Raw genomic sequence first — 23847 nt, 5'->3', positions numbered from 1 at the left:
GACACACCTCACCTGTCAGTGTATATCATGGCTGACAGACCTCACCTGTCAGTGTATATCATGGCTGACACACCTCACCTGTCAGTGTATATCATGGCTGACACACCTCACCTGTCAGTGTATATCATGGCTGACACACCTCACCTGTCAGTGTATATCATGGCTGACACACCTCACCTGTCAGTGTATATCATGGCTGACACACCTCACCTGTCAGTGTATATCATGGCTGACAGACCTCACCTGTCAGTGTATATCATGGCTGACACACCTCACCTGTCAGTGTATATCATGGCTGACACACCTCACCTGTCACAGTGTATATCATGGCTGACACACCTCACCTGTCAGTGTATATCATGCCTGACAGACCTCACCTGTCACAGTGTATATCATGGCTGACACACCTCACCTGTCAGTGTATATCATGCCTGACACACCTCACCTGTCAGTGTATATCATGGCTGACACACCTCACCTGTCAGTGTATATCATGGCTGACACACCTCACCTGTCAGTGTATATCATGGCTGACACACCTCACCTGTCAGTGTATATCATGGCTGACACACCTCACCTGTCAGTGTATATCATGGCTGACACACCTCACCTGTCACAGTGTATATCATGGCTGACACACCTCACCTGTCAGTGTATATCATGGCTGACACACCTCACCTGTCAGTGTATATCATGGCTGACACACCTCACCTGTCGGATACTGAAGCTGGAGATGGCGTAAATCATGCAGGGGTCCTGACAGAACTCAGAGGGGCGTGCCCATCGCCCAAACTGCTGGATCTGCTTGGGAGACAGCGCCAGCTTCCCGTCTTTGTCACTGCAAGCAAGACAGTCTGTCTGTGTCAATGGGAGACTTACTTGGAGCATTTATATCTGTGTCAATGGGAGACTTACATGGAGCATTTATATCTGTCTGTGTCAATGGGAGACTTACATAGCATTTATATCTGTCTGTGTCAATGGGAGACTTACATGGAGCATTTATATCTGTCTGTGTCAATGGCAGACTTACATGGAGCATTTATATCTATATCAATGGGAGACTAACATGGAGCATTTATATCTGTCTGTGGCAATGGCAGACTAACATGGAGCATTTATATCTGTCTGTGGCAATGGCAGACTTACATGGAGCATTTATATCTGTCTGTGGCAATGGCAGACTTACATGGAGCATTTATATCTGTCTGTGTCAATGGGAGACTTACATGGAGCATTTATATCTATATCAATGGGAGACTTACATGGAGCATTTATATCTATATCAATGGGAGACTTACATGGAGCATTTATATTTATATCAATGGGAGACTTACATTGAGCATTTATATCTGTCTGTGGCAATGGCAGACTTACATGGAGCATTTATATCTGTCTGTGGCAATGGCAGACTAACATGGAGCATTTATATCTATGTGGCAATGGCAGACTAACATGGAGCATTTATATCTGTCTGTGGCAATGGGAGACTTACATGGAGCATTTATATCTATATCAATGGGAGACTTACATGGAGCATTTATATCTGTCTGTGTCAATGGGAGACTTACATGGAGCATTTATATCTGTCTGTGTCAATGGAGACTAACATGGAGCATTTATATCTATATCAATGGGAGACTTACGTGGAGCATTTATATCCGTCTGTGTCAATGGGAGACTTACATGGAGCATTTGTATCTGTCTGTGTCAATGGGAGACTTACATGGAGCATTTATATCTGTCTGTGTCAATGGGAGACTTACATGGAGCATTTATATCTGTCTGTGTCAATGGGAGACTTACATGGAGCATTTATATCTGTCTGTGTCAATGGCAGACTTACATGGAGCATTTATATCTGTCTGTGGCAATGGCAGACTTACATGGAGCATTTATATCTGTCTGTGGCAATGGCAGACTAACATGGAGCATTTATATCTATCTATGGCAATGACAGACTAACATAATAATAATAATAATAATGGTATTTATATAGCGCTGGATCTTGTGCAGACACAAATCAAAGCGCTTTCGCACCAGTCATTCACACGCATGCATAACTCTAAAACTGTAGAAACTAAAGACAAGGAAGGGCAGGCATTTATATCTATCTGTGGCAATGGCAGACTAACATGGAGCATTTATATCTATCTGTGGCAATGGCAGACTATCATGGAACATTTATATCTGTCTATATCAATGGGAGACTTACATGGAGCATTTATATCTGTCTGTGGCAATGGCAGACTTACATGGAGCATTTATATCTGTCTGTGTCAATGGGAGACTTACATAGAGCAATTATATCTGTCTGTCAAGCTGGAGACTTATATAGAGCATTTATATGTCAAATTGGAGACATACAGAGCATTTATATCTGTCTGTGTCAAGTTGGAGATTTACATACAGCATTTATATCTGTCTGTGTCAAGTTGCAGACTACCATGGAGCATTTATTTATATCTGTCTGTGTGAAGTTGCAGACTAACATGGAGCATTTATATCTGTCTGTGTCAAGTTGCAGACTAACATGGAGCATTTATATCTGTCTGTGTCAAGTTGGAGACTAACATGGAGCATTTATTTATATCTGTCTGTGTCAAGTTGGAGACTAACATGGAGCATTTATTTATATCTGTCTGTGTCAAGCTGCAGACTAACATGGAGCATTTATATCTGTCTGTGTCAAGTTGGAGACTAACTGGAGCATTCATTTATATCTGACTGTGTCAAGCTGCAGACTAACATGGAGCATTTATTTATATCTGTCTGTGTCAAGTTGCAGACTAACATGGAGCATTTATATCTGTCTGTGTCAAGTTGGAGACTAACTGGAGCATTCATTTATATCTGACTGTGTCAAGTTGCAGACTAAACATGGAGCATTTATATCTGTCTGTGTCAAGTTGGAGACTAACTGGAGCATTTATATCTGACTGTGTCAAGTTGCAGACTAACATTCAGCATTTATATATATCTGACTGTGTCAAGTTGTAGACTAACATGGAGCATTTATTTATATCTGTCTGTGTCAAGCTGCAGACTAACATGGAGCATTTATATCTGTGTCAAGTTGGAGACTTTTAAAGCACATTTCTATCTATCTGTATCAGGTTGGAGACTTATACAGAGCATTTATATCTGTTTGTGTCAAGTTAAATGCATGTTGTGTGCTTTGCATGAAAAGAGACCAATACAAGGACCTTTCACAAGCTGTCCTTGACACAGGTAGAACTGAAATCTGACCTGTACACATCCACACAGGTAAAAGTGAAATCTGACCTGTACACATCCACACAGGTAAAAGTGAAATCTGACCTGTACACATCCACACAGGTAAAAGTGAAATCTGACCTGTACACATCCACACAGGTAAAAGTGAAATCTGACCTGTACACATCCACACAGGTAAAAGTGAAATCTGACCTGTACACATCCACACAGGAAAAAGTGAAATCTGACCTGTACACATCCACACAGGTAAAAGTGAAATCTGACCTGTACACATCCACACAGGTAAAAGTGAAATCTGACCTGTACACATCCACACAGGTAAAAGTGAAATCTGACCTGTACACATCCAGACAGCCAAACTTCTCCCTTCTGTCCACACTCATGAAGGGCACGTATTCACGCCCATTGATCCGCGATGTTTGTCTGGTGGAGAGAACATCAGGTTATTTACAGCACATTGCACTGGGTATCAGTGGTACTCACTACACTCAGCGACACTCACACATACACACCTTGAGGAAATCCTCTTCTCTAACTCACATATACACTTTGAGGAAATCCACTTCTCTGACATATATATACACCCTGACACATGGACACACATATACACTTAGTGACACACATATACACTTTGAGGAAATCCACTTCTTTGACATATATATACACCCTGACACATGGACACACATATACACTTAGTGACACACATATACACTTTGAGGAAATCCACTTCTCTGACATATATATACACCCTGACACATGGACACACATATACACTTAGTGACACACATATACACTTTGAGGAAATCCACTTCTCTGACATATATATACACTCTGACACATGGACACACATATACACTTAGTGACACACATATACACTTTGAGGAAATCCACTTCTCTGACATATATATACACCCTGACACATGGACACACATATACACTTAGTGACACACATATACACTTTGAGGAAATCCACTTCTCTGACATATACACTTTAAGGCCTGTACTGTGGCCCTGCACTGTGGCCCTCCACTGTGGCCATGTGGCCATGTACTGTGGCCCTGCACTGTGGCCATGTACTGTGGCCCTCCATGTACTGTGGCCCTGATCTGTGGCCCTGATCTATGGCCCTGTACTGTGGCCCTGATCTATGGCCCTGTACTGTGGCCCTGATCTATGGCCCTGTACTGTGGCCCTGATCTATGGCCCTGTACTGTGGCCCTGCACTGTGGCCCTGATCTATGGCCATGTACTGTGGCCCTGATCTATGGCCATGTACTGTGGCCCTGATCTATGGCCCTGTACTGTGGTCCTGCACTGTGGCCCTGATCTATGGCCATGTACTGTGGCCCTGATCTATGGCCCTGTACTGTGGCCATGTACTGTGGTCCTGATCTATGGCCATGTACTGTGGACCTGATCTATGGCCATGTACTGTGGCCCTGTACTGTGGCCATGTACTGTGGGCCTGATCTATGGCCATGTACTGTGGTCCTGATCTATGGCCCTGTACTGTGGTCCTGCACTGTGGCCCTGATCTATGGCCCTGTACTGTGGTCCTGCACTGTGGCCCTGATCTATGGCCCTGTACTGTGGCCCTGCACTGTGGCCCTGATCTATGGCCCTGTACTGTGGTCCTGATCTATGGCCCTGCACTGTGGCCCTGCACTGTCCCAGGAAATGACAGCCTGAATGTCACACAGATCAACGTGTTGTGACAATAAAGTAATGAAGTTCAATGCTCACATACAGGTACAAAGGCACACTGAGGAAACTCCCTTTCTCAAACCTCACCTCAGCACAGCAATCTCATCCTTAGTGTAGCTGCTGGGACCCACGTTGATGGGGCCGCGTCTCCCCCCTCCCCCTCCCCCTGCCCCCTGCACACTGTTGCCGGCTCTGGGCCGAGCGGTCCTCTTGTCGTCGTCATCGTCAGCAAAGGCATTGAAGCCCAGGATGGGCATGACCCGGGGGGTGGGGGTGGGGGTGGAGGTGGTCTGGGGTCGGGTGCTGGCTGGCTGCTGCTTCTTCTTTAGTGCCTCCCCTCTGAAACCATCACCCAACATGTTTCTTCACTGCCTCCCCTCTGAAACCATCACCCAACATGTTTCTTCACTGCCTCCACTCTGAAACCATCACCCAACATGTTTCTTCACTGCCTCCACTCTGAAACCATCACCCAACATGTTTCTTCTTCACTGCCTCCACTCTGAAACCATCACCCAACATGTTTCTTCTTCACTGCCTCCACTCTGAAACCATCACCCAACATGTTTCTTCACTGCCTCCACTCTGAAACCATCACCCAACATGTTTCTTCTTTAGTGCCTCCCCTCTGAAACCATCACCCAGCATGTTTCTTCACTGCCTCCACTCTGAAACCATCACCCAACATGTTTCTTCTTTAGTGCCTCCACTCTGAAACCATCACCCAACATGTTTCTTCTTCACTGCCTCCACTCTGAAACCATCACCCAACATGTTTCTTCTTCACTGCCTCCACTCTGAAACCATCACCCAACATGTTTCTTCTTCACTGCCTCCACTCTGAAACCATCACCCAACATGTTTCTTCACTCTCTCCACTCTGAAACCATCACCCAACATGTTTCTTCACTGCCTCCACTCTGAAACCATCACCCAACATGTTTCTTCACTCTCTCCACTCTGAAACCATCACCCAACATGTTTCTTCACTGCCTCCACTCTGAAACCATCACCCAACATGTTTCTTCACTGCCTCCACTCTGAAACCATCACCCAACATGTTTCTTCACTCTCTCCACTCTGAAACCATCACCCAACATGTTTCTTCTTCACTGCCTCCACTCTGAAACCATCACCCAACATGTTTCTTCTTCACTGCCTCCACTCTGAAACCATCACCCAACATGTTTCTTCACTGCCTCCACTCTGAAACCATCACCCAACATGTTTCTTCTTCACTGCCTCCCCTCTGAAATCATCACCCAGCATGTTTCTTCTTTAGTGCCTCCACTCTGAAACCATCACCCAACATGTTTCTTCACTGCCTCCACTCTGAAACCATCACCCAACATGTTTCTTCACTCTCTCCACTCTGAAACCATCACCCAACATGTTTCTTCACTCCCTCCACTCTGAAACCATCACCCAACATGTTTATTCTTCAGTTCCTCCTCTCTGAGATCATCCAACAATACATGCATACAACATACAACACACACACACACACACACACACACTCACTGACACACACTCACATGGACAACACCGGGCACACAACCAACATGAACACATCCCATCCCTCTGTATGTCACCAGCACAGTCCAGGGGCTAAAAAACATACTGACCTGTCCAGAGCTTCTTTGGCCATTTTGGTCACTTTGGTTTTCAGAGTGGCATCATCTGTGGAGTCTCTCTGGGGATTGAAAGAGGAAAAAAGAAAGACATATGTCAATCCAGTTCAGTTTTTATTTAAAATCATTTTATTCATCCACTGCCATTAACTCTATGTGCAAACACACACACACACACACACACACACACATAATTTAGCTTCTTTTTTTTTTAGTCAGAATTTAATTTTAAAAACAAAAAAACCCAACCCAAACAACAACAACAACAACAACAACATTACCATGGATACATTACTATAGTATTACTGGATGAGAGACGAGACCAAACTGTTGAGAGAGAAAAAAAACCACAACTGACAATCTGGTGATGGGACAGAGAAACAGAACTCCTGATGGAAGAGAGAAAAACATGACTCCTGATGGAAGAAAAACATGACTCCTGATGGGACAGAGAAAAACATGACTCCTGATGGGACAGAGAAAAACATGACTCCTGATGGAAGAGAGAAAAACATGACTCCTGATGGGACAGAGAAAAACATGACTCCTGATGGGACAGAGAAAAACATGACTCCTGATGGAAGAGAGAAAAACATGACTCCTGATGGGACAGAGAAAAACATGACTCCTGATGGGACAGAGAAAAACATGACTCCAGAAAAACATGACTCCTGATGGGACAGAGAAAAACATGTCTCCTGATGGGACAGAGAAAAACAGGACTCCTGATGGGACAGAGAAAAACAGGACTCCAGAAAAACATGACTCCTGATGGGACAGAGAAAAACATGACTCCTGATGGGACAGAGAAAAACAGGACTCCTGATGGGACAGAGAAAAACAGGACTCCTGATGGGACAGAGAAAAACATGTCTCCTGATGGGACAGAGAAAAACATGACTCCTGATGGAAGAGAGAAAAACATGACTCCTGATGGGACAGAGAAAAACATGACTCCTGATGGGACAGAGAAAAACATGACTCCTGATGGAAGAGAGAAAAACATGACTCCTGATGGAAGAGAGAAAAACATGACTCCTGATGGAAGAGAGAAAAACATGACTCCTGATGGGACAGAGAAAAACATGACTCCTGATGGAAGAGAGAAAAACATGACTCCTGATGGAAGAGGGAAAAACATGTCTCCTGATGGGACAGAGAAAAACATGACTCCTGATGGAAGAGAGAAAACCATGACTCACAAAGGGAGAGAAAAACCACAAGTAACAAAGGGAGGAAACCAAACACCAACTCACAATCTGGATACACAGCTCCACAGCCTGTGTGTACAGGTCAACAGCGTCGTCCAAGTCGCCTTTCTCGTCCTCGTCCAGAGCTTCAGACAGCAGGAAGCGTGCCCTCTCCAGGTCTGTCTGTAGCATCACCCTCCCCTGTTACTCTGTGTGTGTGTGTGTGTGTGTGTGTGTGTGTGTGTGTGTGTGTGTGTGTGTGTGTGTGTGTGTGTGTGTGTGTGTGTGTGTGTGTGTGTGTGTGTGTGTGTGTGTGTTGTGTTGTGTTGTGTTGTGTTGTGTTGTGTGTGTGTGTGTGTGTGTGTGTGTGTGTGTGTGTTGTGTGTGTGTGTGTGTGGTGTTGTGTGTTGTGTTGTGTTGTGTTGTGTGGTGTGTTGTGTGGTGTGGTGTGGTGTGGTGTGGTGTGGTGTTGTGTGGTGTGTGTGGTGTGGTGTGGTGTGGTGTGTGTGGTGTGTGTGGTGTGGTGTGGTGTGGTGTGTTGTGTTGTGTGGTGTGTGTGGTGTGTGTGGTGTGGTGTGGTGTGGTGTGGTGTGTTGTGTTGTGTTGTGTGGTGTGTGTGGTGTGGTGTGGTGTGGTGTGGTGTGTTGTGTTGTGTGGTGGGTGTGGTGTGGTGTGGTGTGGTGTGGTGTGGTGTGTGTGGTGTGTGTGGTGTGGTGTGGTGTGGTGTGGTGTGGTGTGGTGTGTGTGGTGTGGTGTGGTGTGGTGTATTGTGTGTTGTGTTGTGTGGTGTGGTGTGGTGTGGTGTGGTGTGGTGTGGTGTGTTGTGTGGTGTGGTGTGGTGTGGTGTGGTGTGGTGTGGTGTGGTGTGGTGTGTTGTGTTGTGTTGTGTTGTGTGGTGTGTGTGGTGTGGTGTGGTGTGGTGTGGTGTGGTGTGTGTGTTGTGTTGTGTTGTGTTGTGTGTGTGTGTGTGTGGTGTTGTGTGTGTGTTGTGTTGTGTTGTGTTGTGTTGTGTTGTGTTGTGTGTGGTGTGTGTTGTGTTGTGTTGTGTTGTGTTGTGTTGTGTTGTGTTGTGTGTGGTGTGGTGTGGTGTGTTGTGTTGTGATGTGTTGTGTTGTGTTGTGTGTGTGTGTGTGTGTGTGTGTGTGTGTGTGTGTCTGCACGCGTGTGTGTTGTGTTGTGTTGTGTTGTGTTGTGTTGTGTTGTGTGTGTGTGTGTGTGTGTGTGTGTGTGTGTGTGTATGCGTCTGTAGGGGAGTGAGTGGGGCGTGGGGTAGAGTTGATTTTGCACAATTTAAAAACATCAATTGATCCCACTTGAAGAGAACACTGAACTGAAGCTACACTGACAGCATTGTAATGAAAGGAAATGTCACTGTCAAAAAGATCACATGAGACTGTGGATACTGATGCAGACAAAGGAAGATCATTACAGTAAGAAAAGAAGTGGCCAAAGAACGAATCCTTGAGAAACACATTTTAATGCTCTCGTAGAAGAGAAGCTACCGTTGGTAACTATATGTTGTGTTCTGTTGGTAAGGACTGATTCAAGAGACAGAGGTGGCAGAGACGCACAGAGAGAGACAGAGACAGACAGAGAAAGAGACAGGTACACACAGAAAGAGAGAGAGAGAGAGAGACATGTGAGCTACAAACATTACCTGCTGTTGGGTTTTCTCTACCTCCTCTCCACCTGAGTTACCATTCCTTGCTGACCCCGGGGAAAAAACTAGAAAAAAAAGAGAAGAAAGAAATATATATACAAAAAAACCACCATGAACACCAATAGTTTTTAGAACAAAATTTACTTAAGGTAAAGAATCAACAAAACAAAGTTATCTAAAAACTTTAAAATAAATAAAGTAATAACCAACCAGTTTCCAAAGGTAAGCTTATTCAAAGAAAAGCTTATCTATCTAGTATTTATTTATTGAAAGAATGATCTACCTTTCTATCTAGTATCCATTTATTGATCAAGTGATCTATCTAATCTACCTATGTAGTATGCGTCTATCTCTGCATCTATTCTCAGCATCGAAATTATTCAACATCAAGTGGTTCAGGGGAAAAGAAAAGAATATCACACCAACTTTTATATCCTCTTCTCTTTTACATAAACTGTAGTAATGAAATAGGTGACAAAAACACAACAAAACAAAACAAAAAAACAAACAAAAAACACACCACCCAATAAACAACAATAACAAAAAACCTAAAAGAACTGAACTGCCACCACAAACCAGGAACAGAAGTTGCTTACTAATCTTAGACAATAAAACATATTTGGAAACAGTTCCCATATAGAGTTTGAGGAATATATAATACAGAGTTTGAGGAATATATAAAATGTATAGGGGATTTATAATAATTCATACAAGGCAAAAAGGGTCGGTAATGCCCATAAAGTATGGTCAAGTCTATTATTAACATATTTTATGAATTTTCGTCTTTTTTGCCATTCATGGTTGCAACTTCCATGGTCACTCATATGTATGAGTGGCTTTTACCGTTATGATACTTAGGTTTTCACTCATGAAGGCATGCTGAGTACGTTCTTGTTTCCATAATCCAGTGAACGCTAACATAGATTACAGGATACTTAACACGCATATTTTGATCTTCTGGATGTGTATACAGTTGAAGAGGATTCAAGCACTAGAACGTCCGCATTTTTGTTGACCAGGGAGATGGGAAAAATCTCCATCCTTAACCCATTAGGTGTGCTGAAACTGGGGATCTAACTCACTACACTGTGGCCAGAATCCAGCGCTGTGTGCTGAAACTGGGGCTCTAACTCACTACACTGTGGCCAGAATCCAGCGCTGTGTGCTGAAACTGGGGATCTAACTCACTACACTGTGGCCAGAATCCAGCACTGTGTGCTGAAACTGGGGATCTAACTACTACACTGTGGCCAGAATCCAGCGCTGTGTGCTGAAACTGGGGATCTAACTCACTACACTGTGACCAGAATCCAGCACTGTGTGCTGAAACTGGGGATCTAACTCACTACACTGTGGCCAGAATCCAGCGCTGTGTGCTGAAACTGGGGATCTAACTCACTACACTGTGGCCAGAATCCAGCGCTGTGTGCTGAAACTGGGGATCTAACTCACTACACTGTGGCCAGAATCCAGCACTCTAACCACTGTACCCATCTAAATCTATATATTTTCAGATTTGTCTGGGGTTTTGGTTGTTCTAATATGTGTGTGAGTGTATGAGTGTGTGTGTGTGTTTGTGTGTGTGTGTGTATGTGTGTGTGTATGTGTGTATGAGTGTGTGAGTGTGTGTGGACGCTCTCTGTGGAAGAAGGGAAGAATGATGGCAGCACTGACTTGTTTCTCTGATCTTGTCAGCTCGCAGCATGTACTCTGTGGCTTTGTCCACCAGGGCGGGGTGACAGCTTCCAGCCTGAGCTGCAGCCAACAGAGTCTGTGCTGCCTCCTGAAGGACACAGTAAAATGAAATGTACTGCAGTCTGTGCTGCCTCCTGAAGGACAAAGTAAAATGAAATGTACTGCAGTCTGTGCTGCCTCCTGCAGGACAAAGTAAAATGAAATGTACTGCAGTCTGTGCTGCCTCCTGAAGGACACAGTAAAATGAAATGTACTGCAGTCTGTGCTGCCTCCTGCAGGACAAAGTAAAATGAAATGTACTGCAGTCTGTGCTGCCTCCTGAAGGACAAAGTAAAATGAAATGTACTGCAGTCTGTGCTGCCTCCTGTAGGACAAAGTAAAATGAAATGTACTGCAGTCTGTGCTGCCTCCTGAAGGACAAAGTAAAATGAAATGTACTGCAGTCTGTGCTGCCTCCTTAAGGACACAGTAAAATGAAATGTACTGCAGTCTGTGCTGCCTCCTGAAGGACAAAGTAAAATGAAATGTACTGCAGTCTGTGCTGCCTCCTGCAGGACACAGTAAAATGAAATGTACTGCAGTCTGTGCTGCCTCCTGAAGGACAAAGTAAAATGAAATGTACTGCAGTCTGTGCTGCCTCCTGAAAGACACAGTAAAATGAAATGTACTGCAGTCTGTGCTGCCTCCTGAAGGACAAAGTAAAATGAAATGTACTGCAGTCTGTGCTGCCTCCTGAAGGACAAAGTAAAATGAAATGTACTGCAGTCTGTGCTGCCTCCTGCAGGACAAAGTAAAATGAAATGTACTGCAGTCTGTGCTGCCTCCTGAAGGACAAAGTAAAATGAAATGTACTGCAGTCTGTGCTGCCTCCTGTAGGACAAAGTAAAATGAAATGTACTGCAGTCTGTGCTGCCTCCTGAAGGACAAAGTAAAATGAAATGTACTGCAGTCTGTGCTGCCTCCTTAAGGACACAGTAAAATGAAATGTACTGCAGTCTGTGCTGCCTCCTGAAGGACAAAGTAAAATGAAATGTACTGCAGTCTGTGCTGCCTCCTGCAGGACACAGTAAAATGAAATGTACTGCAGTCTGTGCTGCCTCCTGAAGGACAAAGTAAAATGAAATGTACTGCAGTCTGTGCTGCCTCCTGAAGGACACAGTAAAATGAAATGTACTGCAGTCTGTGCTGCCTCCTGAAGGACACAGTAAAATGAAATGTACTGCAGTCTGTGCTGCCTCCTGCAGGACAAAGTAAAATGAAATGTACTGCAGTCTGTGCTGCCTCCTGAAGGACACAGTAAAATGAAATGTACTGCAGTCTGTGCTGCCTCCTGAAGGACAAAGTAAAATGAAATGTACTGCAGTCTGTGCTGCCTCCTGAAGGACACAGTAAAATGAAATGTACTGCAGTCTGTGCTGCCTCCTGAAGGACACAGTAAAATGAAATGTACTGCAGTCTGTGCTGCCTCCTGAAGGACAAAGTAAAATGAAATGTACTGCAGTCTGTGCTGCCTCATGTAGGACACAGTAAAATGAAATGTACTGCAGTCTGTGCTGCCTCCTGAAGGACACAGTAAAATGAAATGTACTGCAGTCTGTGCTGCCTCCTGAAGGACACAGTAAAATGAAATGTACTGCAGTCTGTGCTGCCTCCTGTAGGACACAGTAAAATGAAATGTACTGCAGTCTGTGCTGCCTCCTGAAGGACAAAGTAAAATGAAATGTACTGCAGTCTGTGCTGCCTCCTGAAGGACACAGTAAAATGAAATGTACTGCAGTCTGTGCTGCCTCCTGAAGGACAAAGTAAAATGAAATGTACTGCAGTCTGTGCTGCCTCCTGAAGGACAAAGTAAAATGAAATGTACTGCAGTCTGTGCTGCCTCCTGCAGGACAAAGTAAAATGAAATGTACTGCAGTCTGTGCTGCCTCCTGAAGGACAGAGTAAAATGAAATGTACTGCAGTCTGTGCTGCCTCCTGAAGGACACAGTAAAATGAAATGTACTGCAGTCTGTGCTGCCTCCTGTAGGACACAGTAAAATGAAATGTACTGCAGTCTGTGCTGCCTCCTGAAGGACAAAGTAAAATGAAATGTACTGCAGTCTGTGCTGCCTCCTGAAGGACAAAGTAAAATGAAATGTACTGCAGTCTGTGCTGCCTCCTGTAGGACACAGTAAAATGAAATGTACTGCAGTCTGTGCTGCCTCCTGAAGGACAAAGTAAAATGAAATGTACTGCAGTCTGTGCTGCCTCCTGCAGGACAAAGTAAAATGAAATGTACTGCAGTCTGTGCTGCCTCCTGCAGGACAAAGTAAAATGAAATGTACTGCAGTCTGTGCTGCCTCCTGAAGGACAAAGTAAAATGAAATGTACTGCAGAGTCTGTGCTTCCTCCTGAAGGACAAAGTAAAATGAAATGTACTGCAGTCTGTGCTGCCTCCTGCAGGACGCAGTAAAATGAAATGTACTGCAGTCTGTGCTGCCTCCTGAAGGACAAAGTAAAATGAAATGTACTGCAGTCTGTGCTGCCTCCTGAAGGACAAAGTAAAATGAAATGTACTGCAGTCTGTGCTGCCTCCTGAAGGACAAAGTAAAATGAAATGTACTGCAGTCTGTGCTGCCTCCTGAAGGACAAAGTAAAATGAAATGTACTGCAGTCTGTGCTGCCTCCTGCAGGACAAAGTAAAATGAAATGTACTGCAGTCTGTGCTGCCTCCTGTAGGACAAAGTAAAATGAAATGTACTGCAGTCTGTGCTGCCTCCTGAAGGACAAAGTAAAATGAAATGTACTGCAGTCTGTGCTGCCTCCTGAAGGACAAAGTAAAATGAAATGTACTGCAGTCTGTGCTGCCTCCTGAAGGACAAAGTAAAATGAAATGTACTGCAGTCTGTGCTGCCTCCTGCAGGACACAGTAAAATTAAATGTACTGCAGTCTGTGCTGCCTCCTGAAGGACAAAGTAAAATGAAATGTACTGCAGTCTGTGCTGCCTCCTGTAGGACAAAGTAAAATGAAATGTACTGCAGTCTGTGCTGCCTCCTGAAGGACACAGTAAAATGAAATGTACTGCAGTCTGTGCTGCCTCCTGAAGGACACAGTAAAATGAAATGTACTGCAGTCTGTGCTGCCTCCTGTAGGACACAGTAAAATGAAATGTACTGCAGTCTGTGCTGCCTCCTGCAGGACAAAGTAAAATGAAATGTACTGGACTCGTGAAGGTTCACAACTCTATCAAACGTGATCAAGGAACTGGTATCATGAAATCCTGAGTGAAATTTTATTTGTATGTTACACATGTCTATAGTGTTCACAAATCACAGTTCTTATACATTTGAAATAAAAGTAGTATGCCAACATGACAGTATCTTACAGAATTAATTTTTCATACAGTGGCTGTAGACAAATAACAGTAAACATATTTTGAAACAAAAACATAAAATCAACAACACAGCATCTTTTTGGTATTATTTCTTTAGATAAATCTAATAGTATTAGTATTCCACACATTTCATTAACTTGATTTTAAAAGGCGTGCAAAATGATGACAGTGTAGATGTTCCAGCAAAAACAGAGAAAGGGAGAGGGATAGAGTAAGACTGACCAAAACAGAAAATAGAGAGACACATAGACAATGAATGAAACTCAGAAAGTTCTCAAAACTTTATTTTTCAAAGATCAAGATTTTATTTATAGGCATGGTTGATGGTTGCCAGCCTATCTTCCAGTCATCTACACCCACTTAACAAACACCTGACAGAAGTGAAAAAAAAAGAAGAAAAAAAAAGACAGAAGTGAAAAAAAAAAGGTGCACATAACCATGCATGAAGAAGAAACACACAAACACCCACATCATAGATACACCCACATCACAGATACACACACATCATAGATACACACACATCACAGATACACACAGACAGAGAGACAGAGAGAGAAGAGATCAGTGTGGGCACCGTGTAGTAGAAGAGGGCCAGGTCAAATCTCTCCTGCTCATCATAGGCCACGGCCTGGTGGGCCAGGTTGACCCCCTCTGTCTGCAGGGTGGCTGCGTCGGCCCCATGGTAACCTGACGTGGGGTCATACATCCTGCACACACACACACACACACACACATGAATGTGCACATTCACACACACACATACTCAAACACACATGAATGGATACACACACACACACACACATACATAAGCATCTGGTCTGGAATAACAATAATGTAAACATACAGTGTTACACATAAAAAGAAACAAAACTGATGAACAACAAGGTATAAACATTTAAACACACATACATGAGCATGCATAGTATATATACATGTATGCACACACTCATGTACTGTAATTCGATATATAATCAACAGCTCAAGGTGTGTGTGTGTGTGTGTGTGTGTGTGTGTGTGTGTGTGTGTGAGTCACACATTTACATGGCTTAGTGCTTGTATTATTAGTATTATCATTGAGTACAGCACAAACGAACAAATCAGGACTCGAGTCAAAACCAGAAATAGTTTAAAGTTTGAAAATCAGTACTTCATCAATGATGCATTTTCGACTTTAAATCATCATCATTACTGTTGTTGTTTTCATCATCATCATCATCAGTAGTGAAGGTAGTACTACTGGTAGTAGTTGTTGTAGTGGCAGTCGTAGTGGTCGAGAAGGATGCATTTCGGAGCATTTTCAGTTCAGAACAGAGAGCAGGAGTGGCAGTCAGACTAGGTCTTGGCAAGCTATTACACACATTTTTTTTTTTTTTTGTACCATACTCTAAATACAGTTGATACCTGTAATCAGAATGTCCCCGAATGTCAACAAAAAGCAAAAATCTCCAACGTTGAGTTGATGGAGACGACGATTTCCACACTTCCTCCTGTCTACTTTCGGACGATACTAAACATAACTTCCGAGACCAGAAGGAAGTTCTCAAGGGAAGTTATTTCCACTGGTACCCGGTATCCCAAACGCTGTTCCTGTCTCCTTTTAAATAAAATTAAAAAAATACTGAGAAAAAGCTTTTGCCACTTAAAGTAACTGCATATTATATTTGAAAGATAATGTAGTACCGTAAGATTGTATATGTCTGTCTGAATTAAAGTAATGGTTTTGTTGCATCCAAGGATGAATCATAGATCGGCAAACCAAAACAACTCGTATCATAGGACGCCAAAATGGCCACGACTTATCACAAACCGGATGGACGCTGCATCAAGTGTTTGAGGACTGTGTCAAGATTGACGTTTCTCCAGCATATGTCGGATAATCAGCTGCGATTCCAGACTGTTTATTCTTTGTAAGAAAACAAAACGAAAATGACTGTAATTAATAGCTGCAAAGAATTAACACTTATCCACGTGTGTCTCATTCCGTTCTACATGTTTCTTTGGTAGTGATGGCTTGCGCAGATCTGTGTACCAGAGATGTCAACAGCACTCCAGTGTTATGAGACTGTAGCTCTTATGTTAAACAACATGGTCAGTTGTTAGATGGAATGATGGATCTTTCAGAGCTGGAACAATTTGTGGAAAATGCAGTGCAACGTTCAGCCCGAGTTGTTAACTTGAGTCATCGCAGTCTGACCATCGTCACCAATAACCTGGCCAGACTGACTGCTGTTAAACAGCTGACGTTGAATGACAACAAGCTGATCATGCCGCCGTCTGAAATACTGGCCATGTCCTATCTGGAAGAGCTTATCCTGGACAACAACCAGTTAACAATGCTGCCAAATGGAATTGGAAATCTTCATCGTCTCAGGTATACGTACCAAGGGTTATAAAGATAACAGTTAACAATGCTGCTATATTAAATATATCTTCATCGTCTCAGGTATATATAAAATTAATAAACAATGAGGCCAGGAAATAAATGATTAAATAGTAAAGAGTAGTAACTCTCTCCATACACGAGGTACACAACTTGAGGCCAGGAGATCAAATGATTAACAGATAGTAAAGAGTGGTAACTCTCTCCATACACGAGGTACACAACTTGAGGCCAGGAGATAAATGATTAACAAATAGTAAAGAGTGGTAACTCTCTCCATACACGAGGTACACAACTTAAGTCAGTGCTGCTTACACTACCAGTTCAGCTAGCACACAGGTAAATAAAAGGTACATTGGAACAAACCCAGACACGTCCCCAAAAAAGGAAGCACCAGGCTTGTCCATATACTGATCATTTGACATGTGCACACAGCAGCAATGACAGAAGAAATGTGCAAACACAAATGAGCTTTTATTCAAGACTGGCACAGCCTCTTTAATCGTGAACAAGCCACACAGAACACACGGACAACACAGAACAAACACATGGTTACCACTCTTTACTATTTGTTAATCATTTCATCTCCTCGCCTCATCATTGATTAATTTCAAGTTGAAAAACCACCGAGGCAATCATGTGTTTGTTCTGTATTGTCCATGTGTTCTGTGTGACTTTTTCAGGATTAAAGAGGCTGTGCCAGTTCATTGAAAATAAATGAACATGTATTATTCAGATATGTGCTTACACGCACGCACATGCTCACACACACTCACACACACACATGCAGATATATATGTATGTATATAGATATATATTATGAAATGTGTGGGGTGTGTGCTTATTGATAGTGTTGTTTTGGTCTCATCACAACAGATGTGTCTGTGTGAAATTTGCATGGCTCCTCCTATGATTATTGTTACCAAGGATTCTTTGATGTGCTAATGATTTAATTTGTCCTATTTATTAAGTAGGGTCAGCAATCATACAAATATATACATTTTTTGCTTGTCATTAAATGATCAACATTCTCTGAAAGCATTCTGTTTTGTGTTATTCCTGTAAAATATCCCACAAAAGTCAATCATTTCAACATGACTCAACCATCCATTATCATTTTTTATTTAAAAAAGAAGAAGAAGAAGAAGAAGAAGAAAAAGCAAGAGTTACCATACATAGTGATGTGCACATTCATTTACAATATCCTATACCAGTATTTTTCTAGTGCAGATGAATCTCCATCAGTGAGAAAACACTTTTTAAGTATATGAGTGTGGATTCAATCTGAAGGTAATGATACCCATAAACAAAAGTCCAACAATGTGTGCAGGATTCTGTCCATCAGTTGCAACCCTCTGGGAATACTTCCCCCAGAGATCGGCAGCCTGACCTCACTGTCCGACCTGTGGGTCGTCAACTGTCAGCTGACCTCCCTGCCCTCGGAGCTGGGTCACCTGACCAAGCTGACCAAGCTGAGTGTGCGGGGAAACCAGCTGTCCAGACTGCCGGCTGACCTGGGAGAGCTGCAGAGCCTGGAGTGGCTGTGTGCGGCTGAGAACGAGCTGGACGAGGTTCCTGAGGAGCTGTGCCGCCTTCAGAACCTGGCCTACCTCAACCTCAACAACAACCGCTGCAGCTGTGTGCCGCACTGCCTGCTGCAGCTGTCCAAGCTGACCTCTCTGCTCATGAAGGGCAACCACGTGAGTCGAGTTCCGGACAACACCATTGTGGCACTGTCCCAGCTGAGTCGACTGGACCTGAGGGACAACTACCTGAGGCAGCGCCCCGCCCACTGGAAGGTGAGGCCTCACCCCTGTGCTGCTCAGCCTTCACCCTGAGAAATATTATGTCTGAATTGTAACTCTGACACCTACTTTTTGTGAACCTTTCAGCAGTGTCCTTCATGTTGCTGAACAAAAGAAGTGCAGTCCCCAGAGGAAGAACTTCAAACAGAGAACGGTGACTGACACTTTGTCACCTGTCTTATTTCAGGCCAACAGCCTTTCACTGACCAGTGTACTTGTCAGCAGCAGTCAAAGGGTTAATCATCAGTGACCTCTGGTCATCACGTCTTGCTGTCTGAAGGCATGGTTGTATGTCTGTCAGTTGTATGTTGTATGTCTGTCAGTTGTTGTATGTCTGTCAGTTGTATGGCTGTCAGTTGTTGTATGTCTGTCAGTTGTATGTTGTATGTCTGTCAGTTGTATGTTGTATGTCTGTCAGTTGTATGTTGTATGGCTGTCAGTTGTTGTATGGCTGTCAGTTGTATGTTGTATGTCTGTCAGTTGTATGTTGTATGGCTGTCAGTTGTATGTTGTATTTCTACCAGGTTTTGTGTTTCATACAGGATTCTACCTATGTGTCGTGTTTGTTACAGGATGTTACAGGATTCTACCTGTGTGCTGTGTTTGTCACAGGATTCTACCTGTGTGCTGTGTTTGTCACAGGATTCTACCTGTGTGCTGTTTGTCACAGGATTCTACCTATATGTCGTGTTTGTTACAGGATTCTACCTGTGTGCTGTGTTTGTCACAGGATTCTACCTGTGTGCTGTGTTTGTTACAGGATTCTACCTGTGTGCTGTTTTTGTTGCAGGGTCTGGACTACATTTTGCTGGGACAGGAGGTATCATACCACACACATTTGTTGCAGGGTCTGGACCACATTTTGCTGGGACAGGAGGTATCATACCACACACGTTTGTTGCAGGGTCTGGACCACATTTTGCTGGGACAGGAGGTATCATACCACACGTGTTGTGTTTGTTGCAGGGTCTGGACCACATTTTGCTGGGACAGGAGGTATCATGCCACACGTGTTGTGTTTGTTGCAGGGTCTGGACCACATTTTGCTGGGACAGGAGGTATCATGCCACACGTGTTGTGTTTGTTGCAGGGTCTGGACCACATTTTGCTGGGACAGGAGGTATCATGCCACACGTGTTGTGTTTGTTGCAGGGTCTGGACCACATTTTGCTGGGACAGGAGGTATCATACCACACATGTTGTGTTTGTTGCAGGGTCTGGACCACATTTTGCTGGGACAGGAGGTATCATTCCACACATGTTGTGTTTGTTGCAGGGTCTGGACTACATTATGCTGGGACAGGAGGTATCATGCCACACGTGTTGTGTTTGTTACAGGGTCTGGACCACATTTTGCTGGGACAGGAGGTATCATACCACACATGTGTTTGTTGCAGGGTCTGGACTACATTTTGCTGGGACCGGAGGACCTGGGAGTGAGTGCAGTCCCAGTGTCTGACACCACCACCTACGTCGTCTCCTCCAAGAAAAGTGGCACCACCTTGGCCAGTGTTCCAGAGAACGATGAAGAGGAATTGGAGGAAGAGGAAGATGACACAGAAGAGGACTGTTCATGGCAGGAAAGCTAGCGTTTGAGAATCAAGCCACAGCAAATGGTGGACTGTTCATGGCAGGAAAGCTAGCGTTTGAGAATCAAGCCACAGCAAATGGTGGAGTGACATGGGTGGACTTCACTCATCGTCAAACGTCAGAATGTGGACACTGATACTGCAGTCTTCCAGTTATTAAAGAGTGAGACAGAGACAGAGAAAGAAAGTGAAGTGGGTGAAATCATACATATTTCATCCCAGATTTCAGCTCAGCTGTACTGACTTTGCAAGCCCTCTTACCATGCTCACAGGGCACATGATGCCACAACGATGAAATGCATTATTTTGAGAATGCGCATACTGTCTGGTAAAAATGTAAGAGGGAAGACAGACAGTCCAGAAACTCTGGCACACCTGCAATGCTTACTATACTCAAATACACAGGTATGTGAATTTACATTCACACTGTGTGAAGCAGTTTGCTGTCTGCTGGAGGCAGTAACACTGAAGACGAAGCATACACAGACGTACGGTCCAAAACATACAGGGGAGGCCAGCTGCTTTAATTTGTTTTCATTCCTCTCAGTTTGTGTTGTGTTTTTGAATGAACAGCTTTCGACGACCAGCTGGCAGCAAGTGACCAAATTCCTTCTCTAGACAGCGTGAAAACACAAGCAAGCCTTTTTAGTTCGTTTTAAACTTTAAGTGGCATTTCCACAAAGCACACTAGTCATTCAGACAGTTCTTCATAGATGTCTCTTTAATAATGATAGGACTATTTTACCTTTTGTTTTGTATAACACTATCTATTTGTGGGATAGCACATGTGTCAAAATAAGGTGACAACATTTAATTTTGTCTTCACAAAGATTCTGTCTCAAAATATTGTGATAACATTAAGTTTTGTCTTCTCAAAGATTCTGTTTCAAAATAAACAGTGACAAAAGACAATGCCATTCACTCCGACCAGTGGCAAAAATCCAACTTCATTCTCTTCAGAAAAGTTGGTCACGATTCAAAACATGATAAAAAACATGATCAGTTTGCAACAGAGATGGGTGTTTCATTTGAGTTGAATAATGTTATGAATTAACACAGTGAATTGTGAGATGTGTGTTTCACTGAAGCTCAATCAGAATGTTTAAAACCATTATCCAAGGTGTTCCCATGTCCAATGAGTTATGTCTTTTTTGTTTCTTTGTTTTCAGGAGTGGTAATTAAGCAAAACTAAAAAGTGTTATTGATTGAAACATATGTCAGCATTATCATATTTTAATGATGCTATAATATATTCTGGTTTATCATTTGAATTTTGAATGTACTCCTATTGAAGGCTTTCTTTTATTCAGTGTTCAGTGCATCTGAATTCTGAATTTTTCAACCAGTTATCACACACTTAGCAGGAACATCAGTTCACATCATTGCTAATAATTTTGTTAATGCTGTATCAGTGTATGTTCATTTACTTTGATATGAAGTGATGAGCTGAATGTTTGAGTGCTGAGTTCATCGGAGTTGTATACAGTACCCAGGTTTGAGAGATCTGTCTGGAACAGTGGGTCAGTGGTACAGATGTGTGTGTTCTTCCAGCTCAGTTTATATTCAGCCTACTGGTGCCTTCATCCTCTTTGTGTTTATTCAAGAATAAAGAGGAAATATACACACACAACATACTGTAATGCTGTACATTCTGTGGGTTATGAAAACATCAGCACATCCGACCTGTACCACCTCCCAGAAACAGATTGTGGCTGCCTAATTGGATGGGTAAGAACATTCACTTTCTATGCTTAAATGGTAGGGTAAGAACATTCACTTTTTATGCCTAAATGGTAGGGTAAGAACATTCACTTTCCATGCTTAAATGGTAGGGTAAGAACATTCACTTTTTATGCCTAAATGGTAGGGTAAGAACATTCACTTTTTATGCCTAAATGGTAGGGTAAGAACATTCACTTTTTATGCCTAAATGGTAGGGTAAGAACATTCACTTTTTATGCCTAAATGGTAGGGTAAGAACATTCACTTTTTATGCCTAAATGGTAGGGTAAGAACATTCACTTTTTATGCCTAAATGGTTAGGTAATCATGCAAGTTCCAGTCCACAAATGCAGAGGAAGAGAAACATTGTAGTTTGATTTGTATGTCTTCAAACTCTTCAAGTGACAAGTCAGATGCATTTACATGTTCATAGTTATCCACTTATTTTGTGCTGAGCTAGTGTTCATAGTTATCCACTTGTTGCTTTGTGCTGAGCTAGTGTTCATAGTTATCCACTTGTTGCTTTGTGCTGAGCTAGTGTTCATAGTTATCCACTTGTTGCTTTGTGCTGAGCTAGTGTTCATAGTTACCCACTTGTTGCTTTGTGCTGAGCTAGTGTTCATAGTTATCCACTTGTTGCTTTGTGCTGAGCTAGTGTTCATAGTTATCCACTTGTTGCTTTGTGCTGAGCTAGAATGCAAGTTCAAACTGTTTCATGTGCACAAGTAATGTTTCAACCTGCCGTAAATGTAGGTTAATGTGGAAGATTTTTTTTCTGATTCAGCATGTGTTGAATGGTTGTCAGAGGGTTGGTACTGTGTAGACAATGGGTGCTATGATTATATATGGTTCTGTGGTACGTACATCCAAATTTCATCCCAGAGATTCATGGTTCAGTGACACACACACACACACACACACACACGTGGAGTGGTGATAGCACTGGACGTCCATCCCCTCGGTCCATGGTTCAAATTCCATCAGCACCACATGGACTACCTATCTCCCCAGGTCAACATCTGTACAGACCATCAGCACCACATGGGCTACCTATCTCCAGGTCAACATCTCTACAGACCATCAGCATCACATGGGCTACCTATCTCCAGGTCAACATCTCTACAGACCATCAGCACCACATGGACTACCTGTCTCCAGGTCAACATCTGTACAGACCATCAGCACCACATGGACTACCTATCTCCAGGTCAACATCTGTACAGACCATCAGCACCACATGGGCTACCTATCTCCAGGTCAACATCTGTACAGACCATCAGCACCACATGGGCTACCTATCTCCCAGGTCAACATCTGTACAGACCATCAGCACCACATGGGTTACCTATCTCCAGGTCAAAATCTGTACAGACCATCAGCACCACATGGACTACCTGTCTCTAGGTCAACATCTGTACAGACCATCAGCACCACATGGACTACCTATCTCCCAGGTCAACATCTCTACAGACCATCAGCACCACATGGACTACCTATCTCCAGGTCAACATCTGTACAGACCATCAGCACCACATGGACTACCTATCTCCAGGTCAACATCTCTACAGACCATCAGCACCACATGGACTACCTATCTCCCCAGGTCAACATCTGTACAGACCATCAGCATCACATGGACTACCTATCTCCAGGTCAACATCTGTACAGACCATCAGCACCACATGGACTACCTATCTCCAGGTCAACATCTGTACAGACCATCAGCACCACATGGACTACCTATCTCCAGGTCAACATCTGTACAGACCATCAGCACCACATGGACTACCTGTCTCCAGGTCAACATCTGTACAGACCATCAGCACCACATGGACTACCTGTCTCCAGGTCAACATCTGT

General features: G+C 43.4%; 2 protein-coding genes across 2 annotated transcripts in view; one reads left to right on the top strand and one right to left on the bottom strand.

Moving 5' to 3' along the window:
* LOC143278503 (calpain-7-like) overlaps positions 1-16007 on the bottom strand; it is a 54436-nt gene extending 38429 nt beyond the window's left edge. The window contains exons 1-9 of the mRNA XM_076583282.1: positions 15893-16007; positions 15066-15198; positions 11097-11205; positions 9420-9487; positions 7829-7945; positions 6567-6634; positions 5029-5280; positions 3574-3660; positions 712-838 (exon numbers count right to left, since the gene is read on the bottom strand). Coding sequence (XP_076439397.1) covers positions 712-838; positions 3574-3660; positions 5029-5280; positions 6567-6634; positions 7829-7945; positions 9420-9487; positions 11097-11205; positions 15066-15197 — 960 coding nt within the window. The 5' untranslated portion in view covers position 15198; positions 15893-16007. The remainder of the gene's footprint in view (positions 1-711; positions 839-3573; positions 3661-5028; positions 5281-6566; positions 6635-7828; positions 7946-9419; positions 9488-11096; positions 11206-15065; positions 15199-15892) is intronic.
* Positions 16008-16290: 283 nt separating this feature from the next.
* On the top strand, positions 16291-22107 carry LOC143296294 (uncharacterized). The gene is made up of 3 exons (XM_076608148.1): positions 16291-16862; positions 18202-18670; positions 20074-22107. Exons 1-3 carry the CDS (start codon positions 16597-16599, stop codon positions 20263-20265), a joined length of 927 nt encoding a protein of 308 aa, XP_076464263.1. The 5' UTR covers positions 16291-16596; the 3' UTR covers positions 20266-22107.
* The last annotated feature ends 1740 nt before the right edge of the window (positions 22108-23847 follow it).

The sequence above is a fragment of the Babylonia areolata genome, chromosome 2 (assembly GCF_041734735.1).
Source record: "Babylonia areolata isolate BAREFJ2019XMU chromosome 2, ASM4173473v1, whole genome shotgun sequence".
Lineage (NCBI taxonomy): Eukaryota > Metazoa > Mollusca > Gastropoda > Neogastropoda > Buccinidae > Babylonia > Babylonia areolata.
This window is presented reverse-complemented; position numbering and strand designations above follow the sequence as displayed.

What these genes read in the sequence shown, in the direction of transcription:
- LOC143296294 (XM_076608148.1), top strand. Translation starts at nt 16,597, where the DNA reads ATGATGGATCTTTCAGAGCTGGAACAATTTGTGGAAAATGCAGTGCAA. An exon ending in GGAAATCTTCATCGTCTCAG is followed by an intron (nt 16,863 to 18,201) that starts GTATACGTACCA and finishes CAATGTGTGCAG; the next exon opens with GATTCTGTCCATCAGTTGCA. An exon ending in AGCGCCCCGCCCACTGGAAG is followed by an intron (nt 18,671 to 20,073) that starts GTGAGGCCTCAC and finishes TGTTTGTTGCAG; the next exon opens with GGTCTGGACTACATTTTGCT.